Source organism: Emys orbicularis, chromosome 4 (assembly GCF_028017835.1).
Source record: "Emys orbicularis isolate rEmyOrb1 chromosome 4, rEmyOrb1.hap1, whole genome shotgun sequence".
Lineage (NCBI taxonomy): Eukaryota > Metazoa > Chordata > Testudines > Emydidae > Emys > Emys orbicularis.
In genome coordinates, this window is record NC_088686.1 from 146,835,566 (window position 1) to 146,857,222 (window position 21,657).

The window sequence follows — 21,657 nt, forward strand, 5'->3', positions numbered from 1 at the left end:
TTTAGTCATTCAACATGATCAGTATTCAGCTGCTAGTTTTTTGCTGCCTCTTTTCCTGCTCATGTTTCGCTGTATCCCTGGGCTGTGCAATTTCAACTATAAGGTACCAAAGAGAGAGAGATCAATGCATTCCCCAAGCTCCTACGTACATACTATAAATCAGGGGTTCTCAAACTGGGTTTGGGACCGCTCAGGGGGTCCTGAGGTTCTTACATGGGGGGCTGGGAGCTGTCAGCCTCCACCCCAAACCCCACTTTGCCTCCAGCATTTATAATGGTGTTAAATATATAAAAAAGTGTTTTTAATTTATAAGGTGGGTCACCCTCAGAGGCTTGCTATGTGAAAGGGGTCACCAGTACAAAAGTTTGAGAACCACTGCTGTAAATTACACTTTTCTGAAACACTAGGTTACCTTCCAAGGGCAATATTCCCCCTTTAAAGCCACACTGTTGCTGACTTTCCCCAAGAGCAGGGAGGGACATTACAGTGCTTTTTGCCGCAGTTTAGGAGAGATCTGGGCAGATTCCAAACCTTGTGCATTTCACACATCCTTCCCCCGAAGGGGGTTTATGAGTCTGCCGCTGCCCCAGCCCTAGGCACGATCACCCCTGCACCCTCGCCCGCCATAAAGCAAACACATCAACCAGCCCACTCCTCCCCTGCCGACCGCCCGAAACTGGAGAGGGCAGAAACGTTTGCTACGTGACTCCCAGGCTCCAAGCCTGCCCAGAAGCCCCCTCCCACTTCTGGTGCCCAGAGGATGGATTAGGCTGAGTGATGCCTGCGTGATCCGGGCGTGATCCCCCCCCTCTCCCTTGTGTGTCTGCTCTGTAGCTGGCGACCCCAGCCCCCGCAGCGAGCCTCACGGGGGTGGTCACCCAATAGAAACCCTGCTGCCTGCATGCTCTCGGGGCGTGCACAGCCCTGCTGGCCCCCAGCCTGCCTGAGCAAGGAGGAGCCGGCCCCGGGAGGGGAGGAACCGCCAGCCACCAGGGCGATATAAGGCTCGGGGTGGCTGGGGGAAGCAGCTGCCAAGCTACAGCGGAGAACTGAGCCGAAATCCCTCGCTGCGAACCCGCGGAGCACAGCGCGCCCTGCGGTAAGTACAGCGGGAGCGGGGTGCAGTCCCATGCCCCCTGAGAAAGGGGACCACGTGCCGAGGGAGCCCCGGCTTATCCTGGGGGAATTTCAGACCCAAACACCGGCAGTTACTAGGGTGACCAGATGTCCCGATTTGTTAGGGACAGTCCCGATATTTGGGGCTTTTTTTTTTTTTTAATATGGGCTCCTATTACCCCTCACTCCCTATTACTATTGAGCCATGTCTGGGAGTTCTTCAAACTCCGCTTTGCAACGGGGACTGGCCCGTGTGGATGGGGCTGGAGAACGGCTGAAGGGATCGCTTGGCGGTGAGGTTTTTGTACTGCCCATCACCGCCCTAGCTGAGCGTCTGCGTTTTCCTGAAACAGACACTGGGCCATGACAGTGTTAATTAGTGTGCCTGTGCACTCTAGACGGACTCCGCTTTCTCTTGGAAGCAGCCCTGCTGAATGCAGAAGGAAGCTGCACTAGATAGCAGCTGATGGGTCTCTCTCTTTTTTCCCTCTCTTGCTCTCCAGGTTTTGTGACCTTCCAGGTCTGCGGCCCTAGATGGAGACCATGCAGGAGCTGATTCCCTTTGCCAAAGAAATGTTCAACCAGAAGCCCAGCAGAAAGATGGTCAAGATCTATATGCTGGGCAGCGTGCTGGCTTTCTTCGGGGTGGTTATTAGCCTGGTGGAGACAGTCTGCAGCCCTTTCACCTCTGAAGAGCAGCTACAAGAGGAGAAGGAGGAGGAGGAGAAGAGACCTCCCCTGACCAAAGAGCACACTGTCCCCCAGAAACAGCGGGATTTGATCGTGGAGAAGAGCAAAGAGCAGGATGTAATGCAGAGGAACTTGGTGATCAGGCAGCGTGCATCCTAAGAGAGACTGCCCAGTCAGTAATAGGCGTGCCCAAGAGACTGCTGGCCTGTTTGATCTCCAGGTGCGGACTCCAGGGAGAAGGGAATCGACACTGACTGCAGACGCAAGGGACTCTAGAGAAGTGACTATTATTTGCTGCCATGCAGCAGTTCAAAAACGCCACCCGTTGAATATGTACCCTTTTGTTGGTATAAAAAGGTGTAAGGTGCCTGGCATTTTGCACCAACATGTTTTTTTTATTATGAATAAACTTTACAAATATATTTTGCATTATAAATAAATATTTTATACATTACCAAGCCTCTTTCATTTGTCAGTCTTCAAAGAGGGATGGAGTCTTAATTCAGCTAAAGTTATTGAAATAAATTCTTCACAGCCTAATGCCTCCTGCAGGGTGGTGTTTATCAGGGCACTTAGGGAAGCGTCCTAAGTTTGGCAGTGAAACAGTTGCTGAATGCTGTCACCTTCCAATTAGTACAAACACACAGTCAACAATGGGAGACCCTGTGTGGTTGGTTTGTTTGTTTTTCTTCTCCCCCTTTTGTTTTCTAAAGCCTAACTTTTTTATACAAACCAGATATTGCTCACATCCCTGTATTTATAATCATACACCGAGGTTGGTTGGTTTGGGTTTTGTTAAGGATGGAGGCAGGGGCAGTGTAGCCAGATGTTGATCTCTGTTACATGGGTGTAAATGCAGAAAGGGATATCTGGCCCATTCTGTCTTATTTCTAACAAGCTGCAGGACTAATGAAAAGAGCCTGATCCTGCCTCCATTAATGGTAATGGCAAAACTCTCAAGGACATTAATACCCACTTCTTACATAGTACTTTTCAGTACCATTATTCCCATTTTGCAGAGGGGATAACAGACACAGAGCAGTGAAATGACTTGCCCAAGGTCACCGACCAGGCCAGTGGCAAAGCTGGGAATAGAACTCATGCCTTTGAGTCCCAGTCCAGTGCTCTACCCACTAGGACACACTGTGCTCACCAGACTGTCCTTTGATCACAATGTTCTTGCAATTTCTCACCTGCATGGTCTTGAATGCAGCAGATTGTTAGCACCACATGCTACAAGCGAGTAGGTTAACTGTTTCCACTGTACTTTAAAAAAAAAAAAAAAGATTGGTGCATGTATGCTACATGTAACACAATGCTAGCAAACTCACCCATTCAGAAGTCAATGGGTCATCCAAGTATGGGAGGGGCATGTCAATGTTGGTTTCTACTTGCTAGAAGTTAGAAGCTGCAATGCTATGTCCAGTGCCCCCAAGGAGGCAGGGTAAACATTTCTCACACTAATTCCTTGCCAGGTACACACTGTATATAGCATCAGGAAAACACACAAGCAATGTGCCTCTGTCTAGCCACAAGGGGGAAAAAGATCCCTTTTCTAATTGCTACAGAGAACGGGAGATCGTGGAAATAAAAAAGATAGGAAAGCAGGAAGGAACATGCTAGAAATATCCTGAATGGTTTCTAGATGCTAGTCTTATTTTAAGAATAAAAACATCCAACTTCACCCTTTTATCTGTGTAACCAACACCTGTTGTCAAAAAGGGCACATAATATGGGGAGAATGTCCCTGAGCCTGTAAAAACTTCATGTTCTGAATTAAACACAAGGGTGCACGTACATTTTCCATCTGGGAAAAAACTGGGATAGACGTCAACATAAAATAGCACTTGAGAAATAACGTGTTTTATGTGCCAATCAAGCATTCCTCCGGGTTTCAGTTTCCCAGACATGACAGACGGGCCAATGCCTCATTCACTTCACTGGATGTTGAGTGTGCAAAGGTGAAGGCACAATTTAGCCTGAAGAAAACAGTTAGCTGAACCATGTCCCTGAATAATGCCAGATCAAGGACACTGATAGTTTTACAGCCTACCCGGATCCTTATGCTGCAGAAGGCTTGTGGCAGTGGAAAGAAAAACTTTGGGCCCATACTCCAACCCCCTTACTCACCTCACTGCCCAGTCCTGTACCTTACTTCAGAAATAGTCTTGTTGAAATTGATTTTTGTTGTGTTTTTACAGCTCCTAGTAGCACAGTAGGGTCCTGAGCTATAGTTGGGGCTCCTAGGGGCCACAGGTGTGAATGTGATTTAAGTAGGACAACAACTGGGTCTTGACTTTATTCAAGCCTTTTTGGCTTCAAACTCTTAATATCTTATTCATTCACAGGACTAGACCTGCTTCACAGGTTACACCTGGTGCAGGACAATAGGGAAACCTAGAAAATGAAGAGAAACATTTCTTCTTTGCTGTCATAACAGGAAACCCCTGTGATGCAGAGTTCAGAGGCTTTAGATGAAGCCTCTATGTTGAATGACCTGAATTTAATATGAGCCAGCAATTATTTTTATCATCCTCCAACTCTGTGCAAAGGGGCATTTCATTTTGTCTGGGATGACTGGGAGAGGGCAATCGTGTCCTTCCACCCGCTCCCCCTTTGAATAAAAATAGAGTTATCTAATTTCAGGGTTTATGAGCTTAAAGCAGAGAGATTTGTGCAACTGTCAAAATAGCTGCACTTTAGGCGGCTAACGGGATTAGACAGTTAGAATAGCCGTGACGATGCCAGTATGTCTAGAATCTTCTGAGCAAGTCCTTCCTTCCAAGATGCAGCCTTCTGATCTACTGTGATCCAGGGGGTCATCCCCTTGCAAATATTTCCCCCAAAGGTCAATCTGAAAGTTCAGTTCTGTATGTCATTGATTCTGCAACATGAGTTTGCACTTAGTGCATAGAAAACTGTGGCTTTTTACAGCCGTGCAAATTAGGCACGTGTCAGTGGCTAAACTGCCGTGCAATAATGCCAGTGCAAAGTTTTACATCAAGCCATGTGTATTAGTTCCAGTGCTTGTGAATTCAAAATAATGTCACGGTAACAGTGGTGGGTTGCAGGAAGCACCCACTAAAGAAGAGCAGGTTTCAACAAACCCCACTTTCTTCATTATGGCTGGAATTTTTGAAGTGGCCTGTCATTTTGGGGCTTCCGTTTTTGAATCCCCAACTCGAGGCACCTAGAAATTTAATGCACTTTAACTCGGGCATCCAAAAGCAGGAATTCTTGTGATGTTTTGGGGCTATACAAACAGCACAAACACTGTCTTTTGCAACTAAATGCCATAAGCAAATTGTATCTGTCAGATACAGAGGATAAAGTGTTGTATCTGCATCATACATGTCCATTTGCAACTTCCAAAAAGATAGAGGGATTTTTTTTTTTTTTTAACATGGGCTATTGGGCTATAGCTAAGAGCACTGGGATGGAATTGATTAGAGGGAGATGTAAACTCAGACTCAGGAAAGGCTCCTAACAGTGAAGTTTATAGTGTGAAATAACATCACTTGGACCATTTGAAATTGGACTGCGCTAAAGCATTTAGGGCTAAGCTTTAGGAACAACCGTGCATTGTCTGAGGGATGAATGACATCCCCTAATACAGGGGTAGGCAACCTGCGGCACGCGAGCTGATTTTCAGTGGCACTCACACTGCCCAGGTCCTGGCCACCGGTCCGGGGGGCTCTACTTTTTAATTTAATTTTAAATGAAGCTTCTTAAACATTTTAAAAACCTTATTTACTTTACATACAACAATAGTTTAGTTATATATTATAGACTTATAGACCATAGATCAGGGATGGTCTAGACAGTATTTGGTCCTGCCATGCAGGCAGGGGACTGGACTCGATGACCTCTCGAGGTCCCTTCCAGTCCTAGAATCTATGAATCTATGAAAGAGACCTTCTAAAAACGTTAAAATGTATTACTGGCACGTGAAACTTTAAATTAGAGTGAATAATGAAGACTCGGCCCACCACTTCTGAAAGGTTGCCAACACCTGCCCTAATATGTTAGGTTTTAATTTCTATTATTCTGTTCTGTTTAGGGCATATCTAAATTTGGCTTATTCTAAGCAATGAATCAGGAAAAATCCCCTGGCACGTTACATCCCCAGGGAATGCAGCTGGAGTGAGATCTGGTGTACAGCTTCCCGCAAGCTCACCAGGCACATCTCAAAAGAGGTTATGTTAACGCTGAGACTTCACTCAGGTCTTGGTAGCATGATGGTAGCGTGCTGCAGGCACTGCGGCCTTCTCTCACCTGCCAATGCACCGCAAGAGAATGGGTGGCTGGTTTTTTAGAAATGCCTAACTTGCTATTTGCAGGTTGGGGTCTGCTTGGTTCAAGGGCCTGCCACCTAAATTTAGGACTTCAGCAATCAACACCTCGAGAGAAACAAGCCAGGTTTTTTTTCAAGGGCACAGGGAGCATGGCCAGTGTCCAGGGCTCACCCAGGCAGGCTGTAGTCAGGGTCCTGGAGATGATCTTTCCCAGGAGTGAGTTAGGTTAGGTCAGGTCACCCAGCAGATATGAACATCACAAACACACTATTCCCCCTGTACTAGCGATGTGCAAACTCCGATGGTACTTGTACGTGGGGAGCTCTCACTGAGACCTTCGAACAGGAATACCACCTGAAACCTCCCCCAATCTCACCTCCACACAGGCCTTCCCACCTTCTCTGCTTAACACACATCTCCACACCGTTTGCCAAGCACTGTCCCCATTTGGGCTAGGGGCATTTTGCTGCTTCATTAATCCAAGATTTAGCACATAACTGGGATGAGGCTTGACCCTGGAATGAGGTTTGTCGATGAGGTGAAATGGTCTGAGGAGTGGAGTGCCAGTCCCTTTGGAACAGTGCAGGCGGTCCCATACCTTCTCCCTGGAGAACTAGCAAGTCAAGCCAGCTTTCCCCAAACTCCAGGAGCACTTTGCTAGGGGCCAGAACACCTTCTACCCCCTGTCCCGTCACCTGAACATTGCACCTCATCCAACTGCTGTCCCTGTAATGGCTTCACACGGGGGCTGATTGCCCCCAAAGCACAAGGCCCTCAAAGCTCATAAGAAACACAGTGGCTGCTACTGAGCCGAAACCTCTCAGATACACAGCAGATTCCTACGCACAGGCCACCGCATTTGCACTGTCCAGCTGCTTGTTTTCCCAACTTGCTCTTTTGTGGTTTTGACTGAGCTTCCCAAATCACCTCTGGAAGCACCCAGTGGCTCAGGGGGCTGAGTGAACTGACTGTCGTCTCAGGCCCACATGTGTTTGAGAAAGCACAATCAGCTCCCAAAAGGCAATGGTGCAATGTTCCTCGCGGCCATGTTCATACAGGGCATTGCACGGTGACATGGCTCGGGCTCAAGGACAGGACAGGGTGGGGAAGGCGTTTGAGGCATAGGTGACCCTTCTTGCAGCCCTACTGTCTACGCCGACAGTGAGACCTGCACCTACATAAGCACATGTAGAACATATTTTTCAGTGCCAGTGCAGCTGCACGAGGGCTGGCAAGGGTACTCGTGTGCACAGGGCTCAGTCATTTCCAGCACAGGGTTCCTAGGGGCAGCTACCCTGATGCTGAAAAACAAACACTACGTTGTCTTGGGAGCTCAGGTTCCATGGCCCATTCAGTCCTTACCCCTGCTAACACTGGGCCAAGTATTGTCGTGGTGATGCACACCTCTGGCCACTCTGAGCTGCACTGTACCTGCCTTTCGTTGAGCAATGGTCGAAGGCTCGACTGTAACCAATAATGACCAGGAAGTGACATGCCCGTGTCCCATTCCCAAAGCCCAGGATGGCCTCTCTTTAGTAAGCACTGAAAGTTCAGCTGGTGACATCAGCTTTTTCTTTATGATGAAACAGAAGCAAAGCTGCTTTTTTAAAAAGCCATTTTAATTTCTACTATTACTATTTAATTTCAAACTATTGTGAATCCATCAGTTTTGCCTTGCATGCATAAACCTGCCTACATTTTTTTCCTGTTCACTGTATTTGCTTCTAATACTCAGGCCAGGGGTGGCTTGTGTGGGGAGGGAAGCTACAGCAGATATGATTTGCTGCTTCACTGACCATCCATCAGGACATTTAAAAATGCACCTTTAAATTTACATTAAATCCTCTCTCTAACAGGCTATGGGTTTCAAGGAGTGGAAAACATCCCCTGTACAGAATGGCCAGCACAACATCTATGCACCATTTATTTCCTTCAAGTGGGGTATAAATTGGACTTAAATGGTACAGAGCTGACCCTCTGCACCAGGGTGCATTTCTCCAAAGGGGAACAAATACAATAATGCCGCTGAGGTTAGTTCAGAAGTGGCTGCGTATTCTGCATGCTGCCAATACGCTCACTTCAAGGGCACTCCTCACTTGCTCTCATAAATACTTTACTATCAGGTTGCTGGTCTTTGGCTATGTGCTCTGCATACTTCTGGGCTAATTTAGAAGCTATGGGCGATAAAGGGAATGAGAGAGGTGGTGCCTGGCACACGTGTGCGTGTTAGAAATGTGACTAATAGTTATAAGATCTGCCCCTTTGGCAGGCCTTCTCAACCAAGGAGGACGTGTTCATAGCAGCAGCAGCCGCCGCCAGGAAGGTGCTGTTCACAAACAACATTCTACATTTGGAGAGCAAACTTTGCTGCCTCAGTTTGGTCTCCAAACACATGAAACTCCTTGGCAAAAGGGAGATGGTGGCTGTTCAGTGCAAACCACGTTCCAGCTACCGGTGAGTGAAAGCGACGACAATGTGCTCTGAGTGTAACAGAGCTGGCTGGACAATCATTTTTCCCCCCCGGGAAAAGTTATTGAAAGCAAATTGTTATATAGTTCACAGCAAAAAAGTTAGTGACGTATTTACGAAAACATTGTATAAAAGCCATTTTCCACAAAAAAACGGTTTCGATGGAAAATTCTCAACCAGTTCTAGAGCTTAGTCCTGAGGCTGGAGTCTAAAGACTCCAGAGTGGGGTGGGCTGCTTGTCAGTCTTTCTGCTTCCATCCTTTCCCTGGCCCTCCTAGCACCTGGCAACCAGCCCTGAGGCCTTGTAAGGCTCACAGCGAACCTGAAACGCCGAGCTAATCAAATGCTGCAAAAGAAATCATGTGGGGATATGAGGCCTCTTCCTCCAAACACAGGCCTGGAAGCCAGGGACTCCGGGGTTCTAATCCCAGTGCTGACACCAGGCCCTGGGCAAATCACTTCCTTTCTCTCCGTAACTGTTCTCCTGGTTTTGCAAAATGAGAAATAGCAACACTTGTTTACCCCTTAATCCTCCCAAAGCACCTGGGAGCCAGGCAATGTCTGTACCATACACTGAGGGTGTAAATAGCTACAGAAGGGCCTTTTATGTTTAAGAGAGGTGTTAGATTTCAGGCAGCACTCAATCCCCTCCCCTCCCCGTGAGCTCCTCCAGTTATTCAGGGTAGCGATCTGGGAAGAGCATGTTAATTACACTAGCAGATGACATTAAACCAGGGGGGGGTGTTGCAAGCCCCAGTGAGAACAGAGAAATAGGGACCTTGAGAAAGATGGGCAGGAAATAACAACATAAGACAGAACATCAGGTGAGCCTAGAATCTGACACGCTTTAGGAAATGCTGCTAAACTTTTCTCTTCAGAAAAGGCTTTCCCCCCATCACCTCCTCCTCACCAAACACCCCCAGAAAAAGCAGCCTGAAACCAACAAGTCAAATAACCAAATAACAAACAACATTTAAAAAAACTCTACCCCCAAGCAAAGTTTTTGCCCTGAGAAGGGAGAAGAGCCAGAGACTCCATGGAGCTCACTAAGGACTTCACTACTGATTTTATACGGAAGGCGATCGGATAGCATGGTGCTGGCAGGGGTGTAAAACCAACCATTAGATTAAAGTGTTCTTATTACCCAAGGGATTGGTGGGGGCACTAAGCCACAGATGCCAAGTGGGATGGAGGAACCTGGGAAGGGTGACAGTCACCAAATGAGGTGAGCTCCCGTTTCTGCGTAGCCTCCAAAACAGGCCCGTGTGATCTGGGACTGCATCTCATACCCTGCTCTCTGGTGACGCCACACCAGGAATACTGGGCTCAGCTCAGTTGTATGTAAATGTTTAGATCAAGTGAAGGGATGGAGGGATCTAGAGGAAACAGCGAGGACCTAAAACAGTCCAGTCTGGCAAAATAATGGGCAGGTGCTAATCCTCCGTAAGTATTGGAAGGGAGTTCCACGCCACACCATGGGGGGAGATGAATAATTATGGGAGGGCAATAGGAATAACAGGAGGCAATTAAAGAACAGGATATTTGGAGTAAATAGCAGGAAGGCAAAGCCTCTTGAGTGAGAGCCAGGCTGTAGAAGAGCCCCCCAGGGAAATGATGGAAGACCCACTGTTTCAGAGGTGTACAATTAGACTGGATAAACCACTAGGAAATGTCCTGTAGGGGACAAACCTGCCTTGCTGGAGAAGGACTGGGCCAGATAGGACATTTTCCATCTCTAGATCCCATACGTCTATGGTCAATCCAGATCACTTGTTCCCCACAGGTTTCCATACCAACCAATGCCATTAATGGTTTCTTCTGAAAAAAGCCCAGCTATTGGGAGGGACTACAGAGGCCAGCAGCCAAGAGCCACTCACCTGGAGAATGAAAGGTGTGTGTTAGCACCTCCCCCTACCCCAGCAAGCTCCCCCTGCCCAGCTGTTGCAATTACAGTAGTGCCAAGAGCAGCCTCTAGGTTAGAGCTTGAAAGCAGCTTTGTGGGGAGGAGGATCGGATCCCTGTCAACTCCCCACAACAGCCTCGGGACATGGTTGGGCAGCACATGACCCAAGCAGGGCTGTCAACCCTACGCATTTCACCAGCCCTGCATTCTACATTGTTTGCACTGTTAAAAAAGCTGTCAGCCCACTGCTCGGACTCTAAAGCCCACCCCCGTCCATGGGCTTCAGAGCTTGAGCCTCAGCCCAAGCCGCCACTTCAAAGCACCATCTATGCAGCTAGTTTCAGAGCACTAGCACAAGTTCACATCTGACAGCTGTATAGACATACCCCAAGCGCACTGGACTGGGAATCAGGAGACAGGGTATAGACATACCCCAAGCGCACTGGACTGGGAATCAGGAGACAGGGTATAGACATACCCCAAGCGCACTGGACTGGGAATCAGGAGACAGGGTATAGACATACCCCAAGCGCACTGGACTGGGAATCAGGAGACAGGGTTCTATTCCTGGCTCTGCCAGGGACCTGATGTGAGACCTGGGGCAAGGAATTTCCCTTTTCTGTGCCTCTGTTTCCCCTCCCACCCTTTGCCTATCCTGGGTATTTAGATTGCAAGGTCTTTGGGGGCAGGGGCAGTCTCGCTCTGTGTGTTTGAACAGCGTTTTGCATGACGGGGATCTGAGCTCAACTGCGGCCTCTAGATGCTACAAATACAAATAACAATAGTACCCTAAGAGAGTGACTTGCCCATCCCACATAACATACGTATCTGGCCCGCATTGCTGTGGTATCTGAACGCCTCACCATCTTGAATGTTTTTATCCTCAACACCCCCCAAAGAGGTAAGGACGTGCTATTGTCCCCATTGTACAGAGGGGGAACTGAGACCGGGAGAGACTAAGGGCCAGATTTCCAGGGGCCTAACTCCCATTGCAATCAGTGTAAGTTAGACACCTGGAAACCTTTGCAAATCTGGCCCTTCCTGACTTTTCCAAAGTCACACCAGAACTCTTCAGGGAATTGACTCCACTTCTCCCAGATCCTAGGGCCCTTGCCACTGGACCATCCGTCCTTTCCACAGGTGCTAGGTGCACAGGTGCTGCATGTAACAGAGAGTTCATTCTTTTATTGTTCAGCCAAGAAAGGGAAGTGGCCAATTCCATGAACTCAGGGTTAGAACAAAAGAAGAAGATGGGGGAAGTGGCAGCGTTTCCCAGAACGCAATGACATTTATCTGACCAAAACATATTCTAAGTGCTTTTTATCAGCAGAGGATAAGTTAAGAGTGAAGAGAAATCTACACTTTAAGAGCAGTGCCCCAATGGCAGCTGGACAGACCTCCTGAGTATATTATTAACCCAAATCACCTGTTCCTTCAAAGCTATAACAAAGCACTGTCCCGGGTTCATCACTGGAGGGTTGCTTGTATGTGTGCTGGGCTGCACACAGCCACTGGTTTGTTATTGTAGGGTTGCTCCTGAGTGCTGAGTTGCATCCCCTGATTGGTTATAGAATTGGGATGTTTGGGGAGGGTGTGGTACTTCAGGTTAACTCATTGGCTATGTGGAAGAGGATACGCCCTGAGGTTTCTCTAAATAGATGTGGGGTGTGTACAATTTCACCACAGGAACCCATTGCATTGTGCATCTGTAACGCAAACCATCTTGCCTTGCAGACGAGGCTTTTATCCTTGTAAACGGAACTTTCCCCACCGCATGAATGGACAGGGTCCAGAGAGATAATCTCGTTAGCAAATGAAGCCCAGTCAGAGTGATGCCACAACCTATATGTGCCATGGCACTGAGCCCAGAACGGCACGTAACAAGATGTACTGTCCTGTCCAGGAAGATCCCAGAGCTAGAGCTAGGCTGACAGTCGCTTAAGCTGACACCTATTATAAGACCTCTGTAACCGACTGTACTGAGGCCCAACACCCTGAGCCTTTGGCTGTCGCTCTGGAGTTCTCTTCGATTTTTCCTCTTTAATCTGAAAATGAATTGAGTGCTAGTGAAAGATGCTGCAGAGCCTCCCCTGGAGACAGGGCCGGCTCTAACTTTTTTGCCACCCCAAGCAGCAAAAAAAAAGCGCCGCCCCGCCCCGCTGAAACACCCCCCCACCGATTGCCACGCCGCCGAAACCCCCCCGCCGAGCGCTGCGCCGCCGAACAGCCCCTGCCCCCCGCCGAGCGCCGTGCTGCTGAACCCCCCCGCGCGGAGCACCGCGCTGCCGAACACCCCCGCCCCCCGCGAAGCGCCGCACTGCTGAAGCCTCCTCTTCCCCCCCCGCGCAGAGCGCCACCGAAACCCCCACAGAGCGCCGCGCTGCCGAAACCCCCGCCCCCCGTGGAGCGCCGCGCTGCCGAAACCCCCGCCACGTGCCGCGCCACTGAATATCCCCAAGCACCACGCTGTCGAACATCCCCCGCGGAGCGCCACGCTGCCAAACCCCCCACCCCCCACGCGGAGCACCGCCAAACACCCCCCCGCCGAGCGCCGCGCTGCCGCACCCCTCCCCGTGGAGCACCGCACCACCGAACACCCCCCGCCGAGTGCTGCGCCACCGGAACCCCCCCCCCCGCCGAGCGCCACGCCGCGCTGCCCCCCGCCACCCCAAGATTGGCCGACCCTTACCAGGTGCCGCCCCAAGCACGTGCTTGGTTGGCTGGTGCCTGGAGCCGGCCCTGCCTGGAGAGCAAAGACCTGTGTTTACCCACACAACAGGGTACAGCGTGCACAGCATCACGGCAAGTTTCCCGGCCTCCGTCCTGAACTGGAGGGACCACATCTAGCCGGGAGTTCAGTCCCAACTCTCTGAAACCCTGGCTCCTCTGGTGAGAGAGCCAATTAGTGGCAGTCAATTAGACAATAGGATACAACAAACTAAATTGGGAAAGCATCTTCTGAACAACCTGGGGCCTCCAGCTCAGCTAAAGGGTCTGTCTATACTGCAGCTAGGGGTGAGCTTCCCAGGGCTGGAAGACAGACCTGCGCTGGCACGGCTTGAGCTAGCATGCCAAGAATAGCAGTGTGGCTGTGATGGCTCAAATGGCAGCTCAGGCTCTCAAGCCCACCCGACCCCTTGGGTCAGAGCCGGATCTCTGCCAGTGCTGCAGCGTCAACACAGCTATTTTTAGCACACTAGCTCGAGCCCTGCTAGAACGAGTCCGTCTACACAGGCTGGGAGGCTCACGCCCCAGCTGCAATGTGGACACAACCAAAGTGTGTTAATTAAACAATACCCAGTCCAGAGCACTGCAACGCTGAACCAATACCCCCCAACTGGTGGCTTTCGTGGGCCTGAATTGCTTTCCTTGTGCCTGAACTGCAATACAATTGTAAGCTCCTTGGGGCAGGGTCTGTGTCCTCTTATATGTTGGCAATAGTGCCTGTGTGCAGTGTCAGTGCTTAGCAGACAAATGATAATACAACGCAACCTTCTCCCACCTTCAGTAGGCAGTCTCCGATGCTTCCTACAGTGAAATTTGATGCTTTCCAGCAAAGGCACACCTCTTCCAGGGTGTTGTGCAAAATACTATACGTTAACGTAGGGGCAGGAAATATTAAATAAGCTGGCCAGAACCAAAGCGAAGCTGTCACTTAGGCTGAGATTTATCAACTCTGAAGAGGAGCAAATTAAAGGTTTTGATGGACCCATCAATCCCACCACTGTGATTTTTCCAAAGGTTGAACCTTTGGGGAGCTGCAGTCGTGGCACTAACAGGTTTTTAAAGGTTAGGCATTGGCACTTCTGTCTGGAGCAGATCTGCGGAGGAGTTGTTGTTTTTTTTCTTCTTCTTTCATGCTTTATTATTTCCTGATTCTGCAGTGGGATGGGTCTGTTGAGAAAGATTTTCATTCCCTTTGTAGGATTGGTCTTGGCCTTCTGTTTTTATTCAGCAAGGGAGGATTTTAAACCTGGTAAGTTATTAAAAGCGAATGTATTTTAAAAATTAAACAGAAAAAGCCACGTTTGACTGTTTTACACAGGATGTGTACAGAGCCTGAAATGAAACATGTCTGGGCATTTGGAACACTGCAGATAATAGAACACTCTGCTTTGCGGAGCTTTCAAACTACATCAAGCAAGTAACACAGAGAAACATTTTCTTAGGAAACAGGTGAAGTAGGAGTTTTATGATTCGGATTTACGGGGGGCTTTTAACATTCAGTTTCACATGATTTATGTTTGTAAAAAAAAGAGCTAGAAAAAGGCTATTTTACAAATAATTTTTTAAAAAAAATCTTTAATAACTTTGAAAATATCTTTTTTGAAAATGGCTGGAAATTTTAATTATCAGAAAAAAAATCATATCCTGATTTGCAACTTGATGTTTTTTTAAAACAATCTGGCCATGTCCCTATTAATATTGCTTTATTCACATTAGGAATTTTAACTATTCTTCTTACTGCAGTTTTCTTGGGACAAGGCAGAAAGTTTGCCTGGTGCAGGGTGGGCATGCTGATTTGGGCAGGTTGGATTGGCTTGTTGTCCACTTTGGTTTCTTGACCCCTGGGGGGCACGGAGAGGGGGGGAAATCTTTCTCTGGTATCCTGGTAAATTAACATCCCTGTGCCTTGCTTTCCAGAGATGCTGAAAGGGAAGCGAGTGATTGTCACTGGAGCAAGCACTGGAATTGGAGAGCAAATGGCTTATCACCTGGCGCGGATGGGAGCCCATGTTCTGATCACAGCACGGACGGAAGCCAAGCTTCAGAAAGTACGTACCGAGCACACACACACATGAAGGTCAGTCTTATCATGTCACACACATAGACGTACAGACACGCATGCACACTCACCATTGCAATTACATGATATGCGCATCGGTACACTCGCATGCTGATTCTCACACATGCACAAACATACACACACACGTTTGTGCATGCACAAACACATGTACATATCCATGCTCATGGTCATGCACACTCATGAACTCTTCTTTTTACACATGTGCTGGTATCCGTGCTCACACCCGCTTATGTACACACAATCTCATGTGCACTAGCACACAAGCATGCCCTCTCACTGCATTGCAGTAATATACACACGCCCCCACTCATCCTGCAGGCAGAGACTTCCACTGCAGAGCAGACTATACTGGTAAATAGCCAGGTTGCTTCAGATTTCCATGGTACACAGACTTTGAAATCCCAGGAGGCTCCAATCCCATTCTCAGATCCTTTAGTGCCCACTGTTTAAAGCCAGAGCCAGTGGGTTCAACATAGTAATCCTATTGGGATCCAGGAAGTGGGCGGGCAAAGCCCACTGCTAAAGGATCCCCCCCAGCCTAAGGGGGGGTCTACAGGACCTGGAGACCAAAAAATTACGGGGGACAACTAATAAAAAAAACAGGGACAGGAGTAAGGTCAAAGGGTCAAACGAAGGGAAACCAGTCTTGGCAGGCAGAATGCACTCATTCTACCCACAGAGCCATGTCTATCCAACCATGGATGTAACACACTGAGGTTCTCAGAGGGTCATCAATGGGAAATGTGTTTCTACAACAGGGGTTGCGAGGTTATTACATGGGGGGTCGCGAGCTGTCAGCCTCCTTCCCAAACCCCGCTTGGCCTCCAGCATTAATAATGGTATTAAATATATTTAAAAAGTGTTTTTAATGTATAAGTGGGGTGGCACTCAGAGGCTTGCTGTGTGAAAGGGGTCACCAGTACAAAAGTCTGAGAACCCCTGTTCTACAACATTCCGTTCACGTGTTCCAGGTCATCACACGGTGTCTGGAGCTGGGTGCAGCCTCCGCGCAGTATGTGAGCGGCAGCATGGAGGATGAGGCCTTTGCCGAGCATGTGGTGAAGGAGGCTGAGCTAGTGCTGGGTACGTTAGCAGCTCACCGTCTGGAAATCGCCATCCGACCTTTAACAAGTGATAAAATGCAGAGAGATGTAGCATCACTCCTTAGCCACATTAGTGTCTGCCACATTAAAAAAACAAAACAAGAAAGGGCAGGAAAAATCAGAGGGATGTGGAAATGTCCTTCATCCTTCTCACATTACATTTGGGTGTGTGTGTGTGTGTGTGTGTGTGTAATGAGAAGAATGAAGGATTATATTCCTATTTGTATCTCACATTCACAAGTGACCAATCCATACATTTAGTAACTATATCGAGTTATAGTTACAATTATTATTAAATGTATTAACTGGCCACTTGTGAATGTGAGATACAAATAGGATTGAAGAGAGCCAACCATAGCATAGACAGGCTCTGTGCATGCACCCACCCCAGCTCTGCCAATGCAACTCTGCCCTGATTAGAAGCATCATCTGCTGTGTCAGGCTTTGTTCTGCTAGTGGACTGCAATCCTGCCCTGCTGGCCCCCCATGCTGTTCAAAACCTGGACCCACACACAGCTCCGCCGCTCAGGTTTGATCTCAAGGGCACTCTTGATTGCAGTCCTACACCTCTGTAACACTCTGCTCCTGGTTCTCCATCCCAGAGACGTGGGTATTACATTCCTAGGCCTTCCAGACTCTTTAAGCTGTAGCAACCCTGCTATGCCAATTATAGCAAAGGCACACCTGTCTGCTCTTTCTTGCCACACATCCTGATGCTGCACCTGCGGGCCCACATGCAGGTCAAGAAGGACCTGCGTGTGTCCCCCCACCCGCTCCACCCTGAATGAGCCGAAAGTACAAATCACAACTAAGGCCTGGTCTACACTAACCCCCAAATTCGAACTAAGGTACGCAACTTCAGCTACGTGAATAACGTAGCTGAAGTCGACATACCTTAGTTCGAACTTACCGCGGTTCAGACGCGGTCCACACGCGGCAGGCAGGCTCCCCGTCAACTCCGCGGTACTCCTCTCGCCGAGCTGGAGTACCGCAGTCGACGGCGAGCGCTTCCGGGATCGATTTATCGCGTCCAGACCAGACGCGATAAATCGAACCCGGAACTTCGATTGCCAGCCGTCGAACTACCGCGGTAGTGTAGACCTGGCCAAAGTGTTTTTGTAATACACCTCTACCCCGATATAACGCTGTCCTTGGGAGCCAAAAAATCTTACCGCGTTATAGGTGAAACCGCGTTATATGGAGCTTGCTTTGATCCACCAAAGTGCGCAGCCCCGCCCCACCCCCGGAGCGCTGCTTTACCGCGTTATATCCAAATTCGTGTTATATCAGGTCGCATTATATCGGGGTAGAGGTGTGCAATCTGAAGACTGGGACTTGGTGAGTGCACACCAGTCACACATACTGGCAAGCAGAATCTGGATTTTGACCCAGCTCTGCAGAGATGAAAGGCCCGTGCAGTGACCCAAGGGCCTCCCTTATTATTAAAAATAATAAGAATAATAGAGGTATTTCATTCCAAGGAATAAATTCCTGCAGAGATTGATAGTGATTATAGGAAAAGATATGTAGCGTACACAAGCGGTGTGCTCTGCACTTCCTTCACTCTCTTCCCCCCTAAACTAAAGCATCCCTAGCTCTCCCCTTGGCTTTCAGGAGGCCTAGACATGCTGATCCTCAACCACGTTGGCAACTCATACTTCAACTATTTCGACGGAGACGTGGGGCACGTGCAGAAGCTTCTGAAGATTAACTTTCTCAGCTACGTGGCCATGACTGTTTCGGCGCTGCCCAGGCTGAAAGACAGCGGGGGCAGCATCGTGGTGGTTTCATCCATGGCAGGTGAGCCGTGAACGGGGGCAGAGACCTTGGGGCTGATTTTCAGAAGTGATGGGCACCCAAAAATCCAAGGGATGTCAATGGGAGAGGCAAGTACTCAGCACCTCCAAAACGAAATATAGCTCAGTGGTTTAAGCATTGGCCTGCTAAACCCAGGGTTGTGAGTTCAATCCTTGAGGGGGCCATTTAGGGAACTGGGATAAAAATCTGTCTGGGGATTGGTCCTGCTTTGAGAGGGGGTTGGACTAGATGACCTCCTGAGGTCCCTTCCAACCCTGATATTCTATGATTCCCTTGGGTTTTGCTCCCCCTAGCGCTTTGTCAATAGAAGCTGAACACCTTGGCATGCTTCTTGATTATAAGCAAAGGGGCTTATTGGAGGAGCACAGCTCAAGCTCTTCAAATATTGGCATTACAGTCTGACCAGAACAGACTGGAAATATGTGGCTCTCTCTTTGTCTTGGCTATTTGACTGACTAGACAGGGTCATTTTGTTTCTGTGGATCAAGTTCAATAGCCAGCTGACCCCCTAGCTGATGGTTCGCTGGCTTACATGAAGCATCTTAGGTGACAGGTTTCCCTATTGTAAATCTGCCATCTTAGTCAACCCCTTGCTGGTGAGCTCAGCTGAGGAGCCAAGGACCCAAAGGGCCATTGAGACTGACTCAACATTGTAGGTGATCTCTCCAGGTCAGGTCTGAGCACATCAGTTGAGAGCATTGAAGGTGGGAAGCCGCCCGCTCTGTGCATGAACAGGACATTTGGCTGGGCTATTCAAAGGACCTTAAGAGAGTTAAAAGCAATAGGATTTGAGTGCCTATTTACCTTTGTGTCCTCTGAACCCCCCAGCCTGCGTCTCTGGGGCAGTCGGCGTGACACTTCACCGGCACTCAACGCACTTGGAAAGAATGTTCCATCTGGTGCAGAATCAAATAAAGCTTTCTGCAGCACTGCAACAGAACTTAACTGTGTCAACATTGCTCCTCTGTGTCTAGGTAAAGCTGGGTTTCCATTTACTGCTCCCTACTCTGCAACGAAGTTTGCCCTAGATGGGTTTTTCAGCTCCTTGCGGCAGGAATTAATCATTCAGAAGGTTGATGTTTCCATCACGCTCTGTATACTCGGCTTCGTTGATACAGGTAAGATCAGTGCCATGTGGACCTTGCTGATTAGGAACTAGTCACCCTCCAAGTTCAAGCATTTTATCCTAACTTTCAAGTTGCTTCACAACTCTCCCCTCCATTCCGCCTCCTCTCTTGCCTCTGCTCCACCAATGCTACTTGTCAACTCCCCACAAACATTCTTGTCTTCTTTCATGCCACCCCGAATACATGGAATGTCCTCTCTGGACTGATCTGGAAGAACACTACCCCCACCCTCCTCCAAAGCCTGGCCTACACTGAAATTTTATACCAGCATAACTAGGTCAATCAGCGAAAAAAACCACACCCTGCCTTGCATAATTATGCTGACAAAGCCAGCAGTGTAGCTGCAGGTCTGTCAACTGAAGAGTGCTTCCATAGACGTAGCTAATGTCGTAAGGGGAGCGACAGCGATAGCAAAACTCATTCTGTTGCTCTATTACGTCTACACTAGGGGGCTATGCCGGCACAGCTCCAGTGACATAACTATGATGGGATAAGCTCCATAGTGTAGACATACCCTCAGACCCATTTCTGACTCATCATTTCAAAGAAATCAGTCAATGAATAATGGCTAGGCCAGCCTGACGTGCAGTTAGGGTGAGTCTGCGGGCCAGATCCTCAGCTGGTATAAACTGACATAGGTCCACTGAAGTTAATGGAATGACACCAATTTGCACCAGCTGAAGATGTTGCTGTATATTTATGTACTGATGTAATTACAACGTGAATATATAAAAAGTGAAAGTGTCTGCATGAGAGTTGCTTGGAAAATGGGGGAAGTGGGGGGGAACTTACAACATTTTGCAAAATTCTCTTCCTCTGTTGAAATTTCCAATTCTGTTTTGTCTTGTTTTTTTACAGGCTCTAGTATGCCTATCAAAATCATTGAAAGTGAGCTGACTCCCTCTCCCCAACCCTTATGTGGCTCATCTGCTTAAATCATAAGCTCTTGGGGGCAGGGATTGCATCGACCTCTGCATCTGTACAGGGCCTAGCACAATCGGGGCTCTTGTCTAGTCTTGACTGGGGCCTCTAGTGTTACCACGATACAGAACAACAAGAGAGGGGTTATGCTGGTTTTCTCCCAGGCTCACTAAGCCACTCAAGGCTCAATTGATGTTAAATGGCTTAAAAACAACAATTAAAATAAGCAAATCCAAGCTGGGTTCAGCTGGCCCCGGAGGTGCAGGGCTCACTAGTGGAGAGCACTGCAAATCTAACCAAAGCTCCTTTTGTTCTACTGTGCTAGAAAGTGCCATGAAAGCAGCTTCTGATGTGGTGCTGATGTCCCCTGCACCAAAGGAGGAGTGTGCGCTGGAAATCATCAAGGGGGGAGCCCTCCGCCAACGGGAAATTTACTACAAATACGCAGCTACCAAAATCCCCCTCTTGATCCGGGACTGGGCTCCAGAACTCCTGGATTATCTGATCAGAAGAAGCTACAACGTGGAGAACCTAAAGAAAAATTAATCAGTCTGAGTTGTCCAGTGCCTTTCCGCTCATACCTGTCTCTGGGGTTACCTTAATCAAGGCCTGGTGTGCTGTGGAGCTCCCTAGCCCAGGCTCCTTCTCACTTAGGGAATGCAATGCTCGGATCCCTCATCGTGGGACCCTGGGATCATGTGGCATTTTACAGTCCTGAAAACCAATGCAGCATGCCTAGGGTTGCCAGGTGTCTGGTTTTCGACTGGAACGCCCGTCAAAAAGGGACCCTGGTGGCTGCAGTCAGCACCGCTGACCGGGCCGTTAAAAGTCCAGTAGGCACCGCAGCGGGGCTAAGACAGACTCCCTGCCTGCTGTGGCTCCGCGCGGCTCCCAGAGCCAGCAGCATGTCCCCCTTCCGGCTCCTATGCGTAGGGGCATCCAGGGGGTTCTGCACGCTGCCCCCGCTCCAAGCAACAGCTCTGCAGCTCCCATTGGCCAGGAACAGTGGGCAATGAGAGCTGTGGGGGCGGCGCCTGCGGATGGGGCGGCGCACAGAGCCGCCTGGCCACGCCTCTGCGTAGGAGCTGGAGGGGGGACACACCACTGCTTCTGAGAGCTATCTGAGGTAAGCGCTGCTCACAGCCTGCACCCCTGACCCCCTCCTGTGCCCCGGCCCAGACCTGATCCCCTCCCACCCTCTGAACCCCTCGATCCCAGCCTGGAGCATCCTCCTGTACCTCAAACCCCTCATTGCCAGCCCCACCCCAAAGCCCGCACCCCCAGCCAGAGCCCTCATCCCTCCCGCACCCCAACCCCTTGCCCCAGTCTTGAGACCGTCCTGCCCGCCGAACCCCTTGGTCCTAGCCTGGAGCACCCTCCTGCACCCCAAACCTCTCATCCCCAGCCC

The 21,657-nt window shown here is 49.1% G+C and overlaps 2 protein-coding genes across 2 annotated transcripts; both read left to right on the forward strand.

Moving 5' to 3' along the window:
- Positions 1-1,057: 1,057 nt before the first annotated feature.
- G0S2 (G0/G1 switch 2) lies at positions 1,058-1,965 on the forward strand. Its single transcript, XM_065404423.1, has 2 exons — positions 1,058-1,099; positions 1,620-1,965. The coding sequence occupies exon 2, from the start codon at positions 1,651-1,653 to the stop codon at positions 1,963-1,965; it is 315 nt and encodes a 104-aa protein (XP_065260495.1). The 5' UTR covers positions 1,058-1,099; positions 1,620-1,650.
- Positions 1,966-14,361: 12,396 nt separating this feature from the next.
- On the forward strand, positions 14,362-20,795 carry LOC135878465 (11-beta-hydroxysteroid dehydrogenase 1-like). The gene is made up of 6 exons (XM_065404142.1): positions 14,362-14,449; positions 15,118-15,248; positions 16,252-16,363; positions 17,998-18,183; positions 19,176-19,319; positions 20,575-20,795. The coding sequence occupies exons 1-6, from the start codon at positions 14,362-14,364 to the stop codon at positions 20,793-20,795; spliced, it is 882 nt and encodes a 293-aa protein (XP_065260214.1).
- Positions 20,796-21,657: the final 862 nt, after the last annotated feature.

Excerpts from the sequence above, each read along its gene's own strand:
- G0S2 (XM_065404423.1), top strand. The coding sequence starts at position 1,651 with ATGGAGACCATGCAGGAGCTGATTCCCTTTGCCAAAGAAATGTTCAAC.
- LOC135878465 (XM_065404142.1), top strand. The coding sequence starts at position 14,362 with ATGGGTCTGTTGAGAAAGATTTTCATTCCCTTTGTAGGATTGGTCTTG. Across the intron at positions 16,364-17,997 it reads GGAGGCTGAGCTAGTGCTGG|GAGGCCTAGACATGCTGATC; the intron begins GTACGTTAGCAG and ends CTTGGCTTTCAG. Across the intron at positions 19,320-20,574 it reads ACTCGGCTTCGTTGATACAG|AAAGTGCCATGAAAGCAGCT; the intron begins GTAAGATCAGTG and ends CTACTGTGCTAG.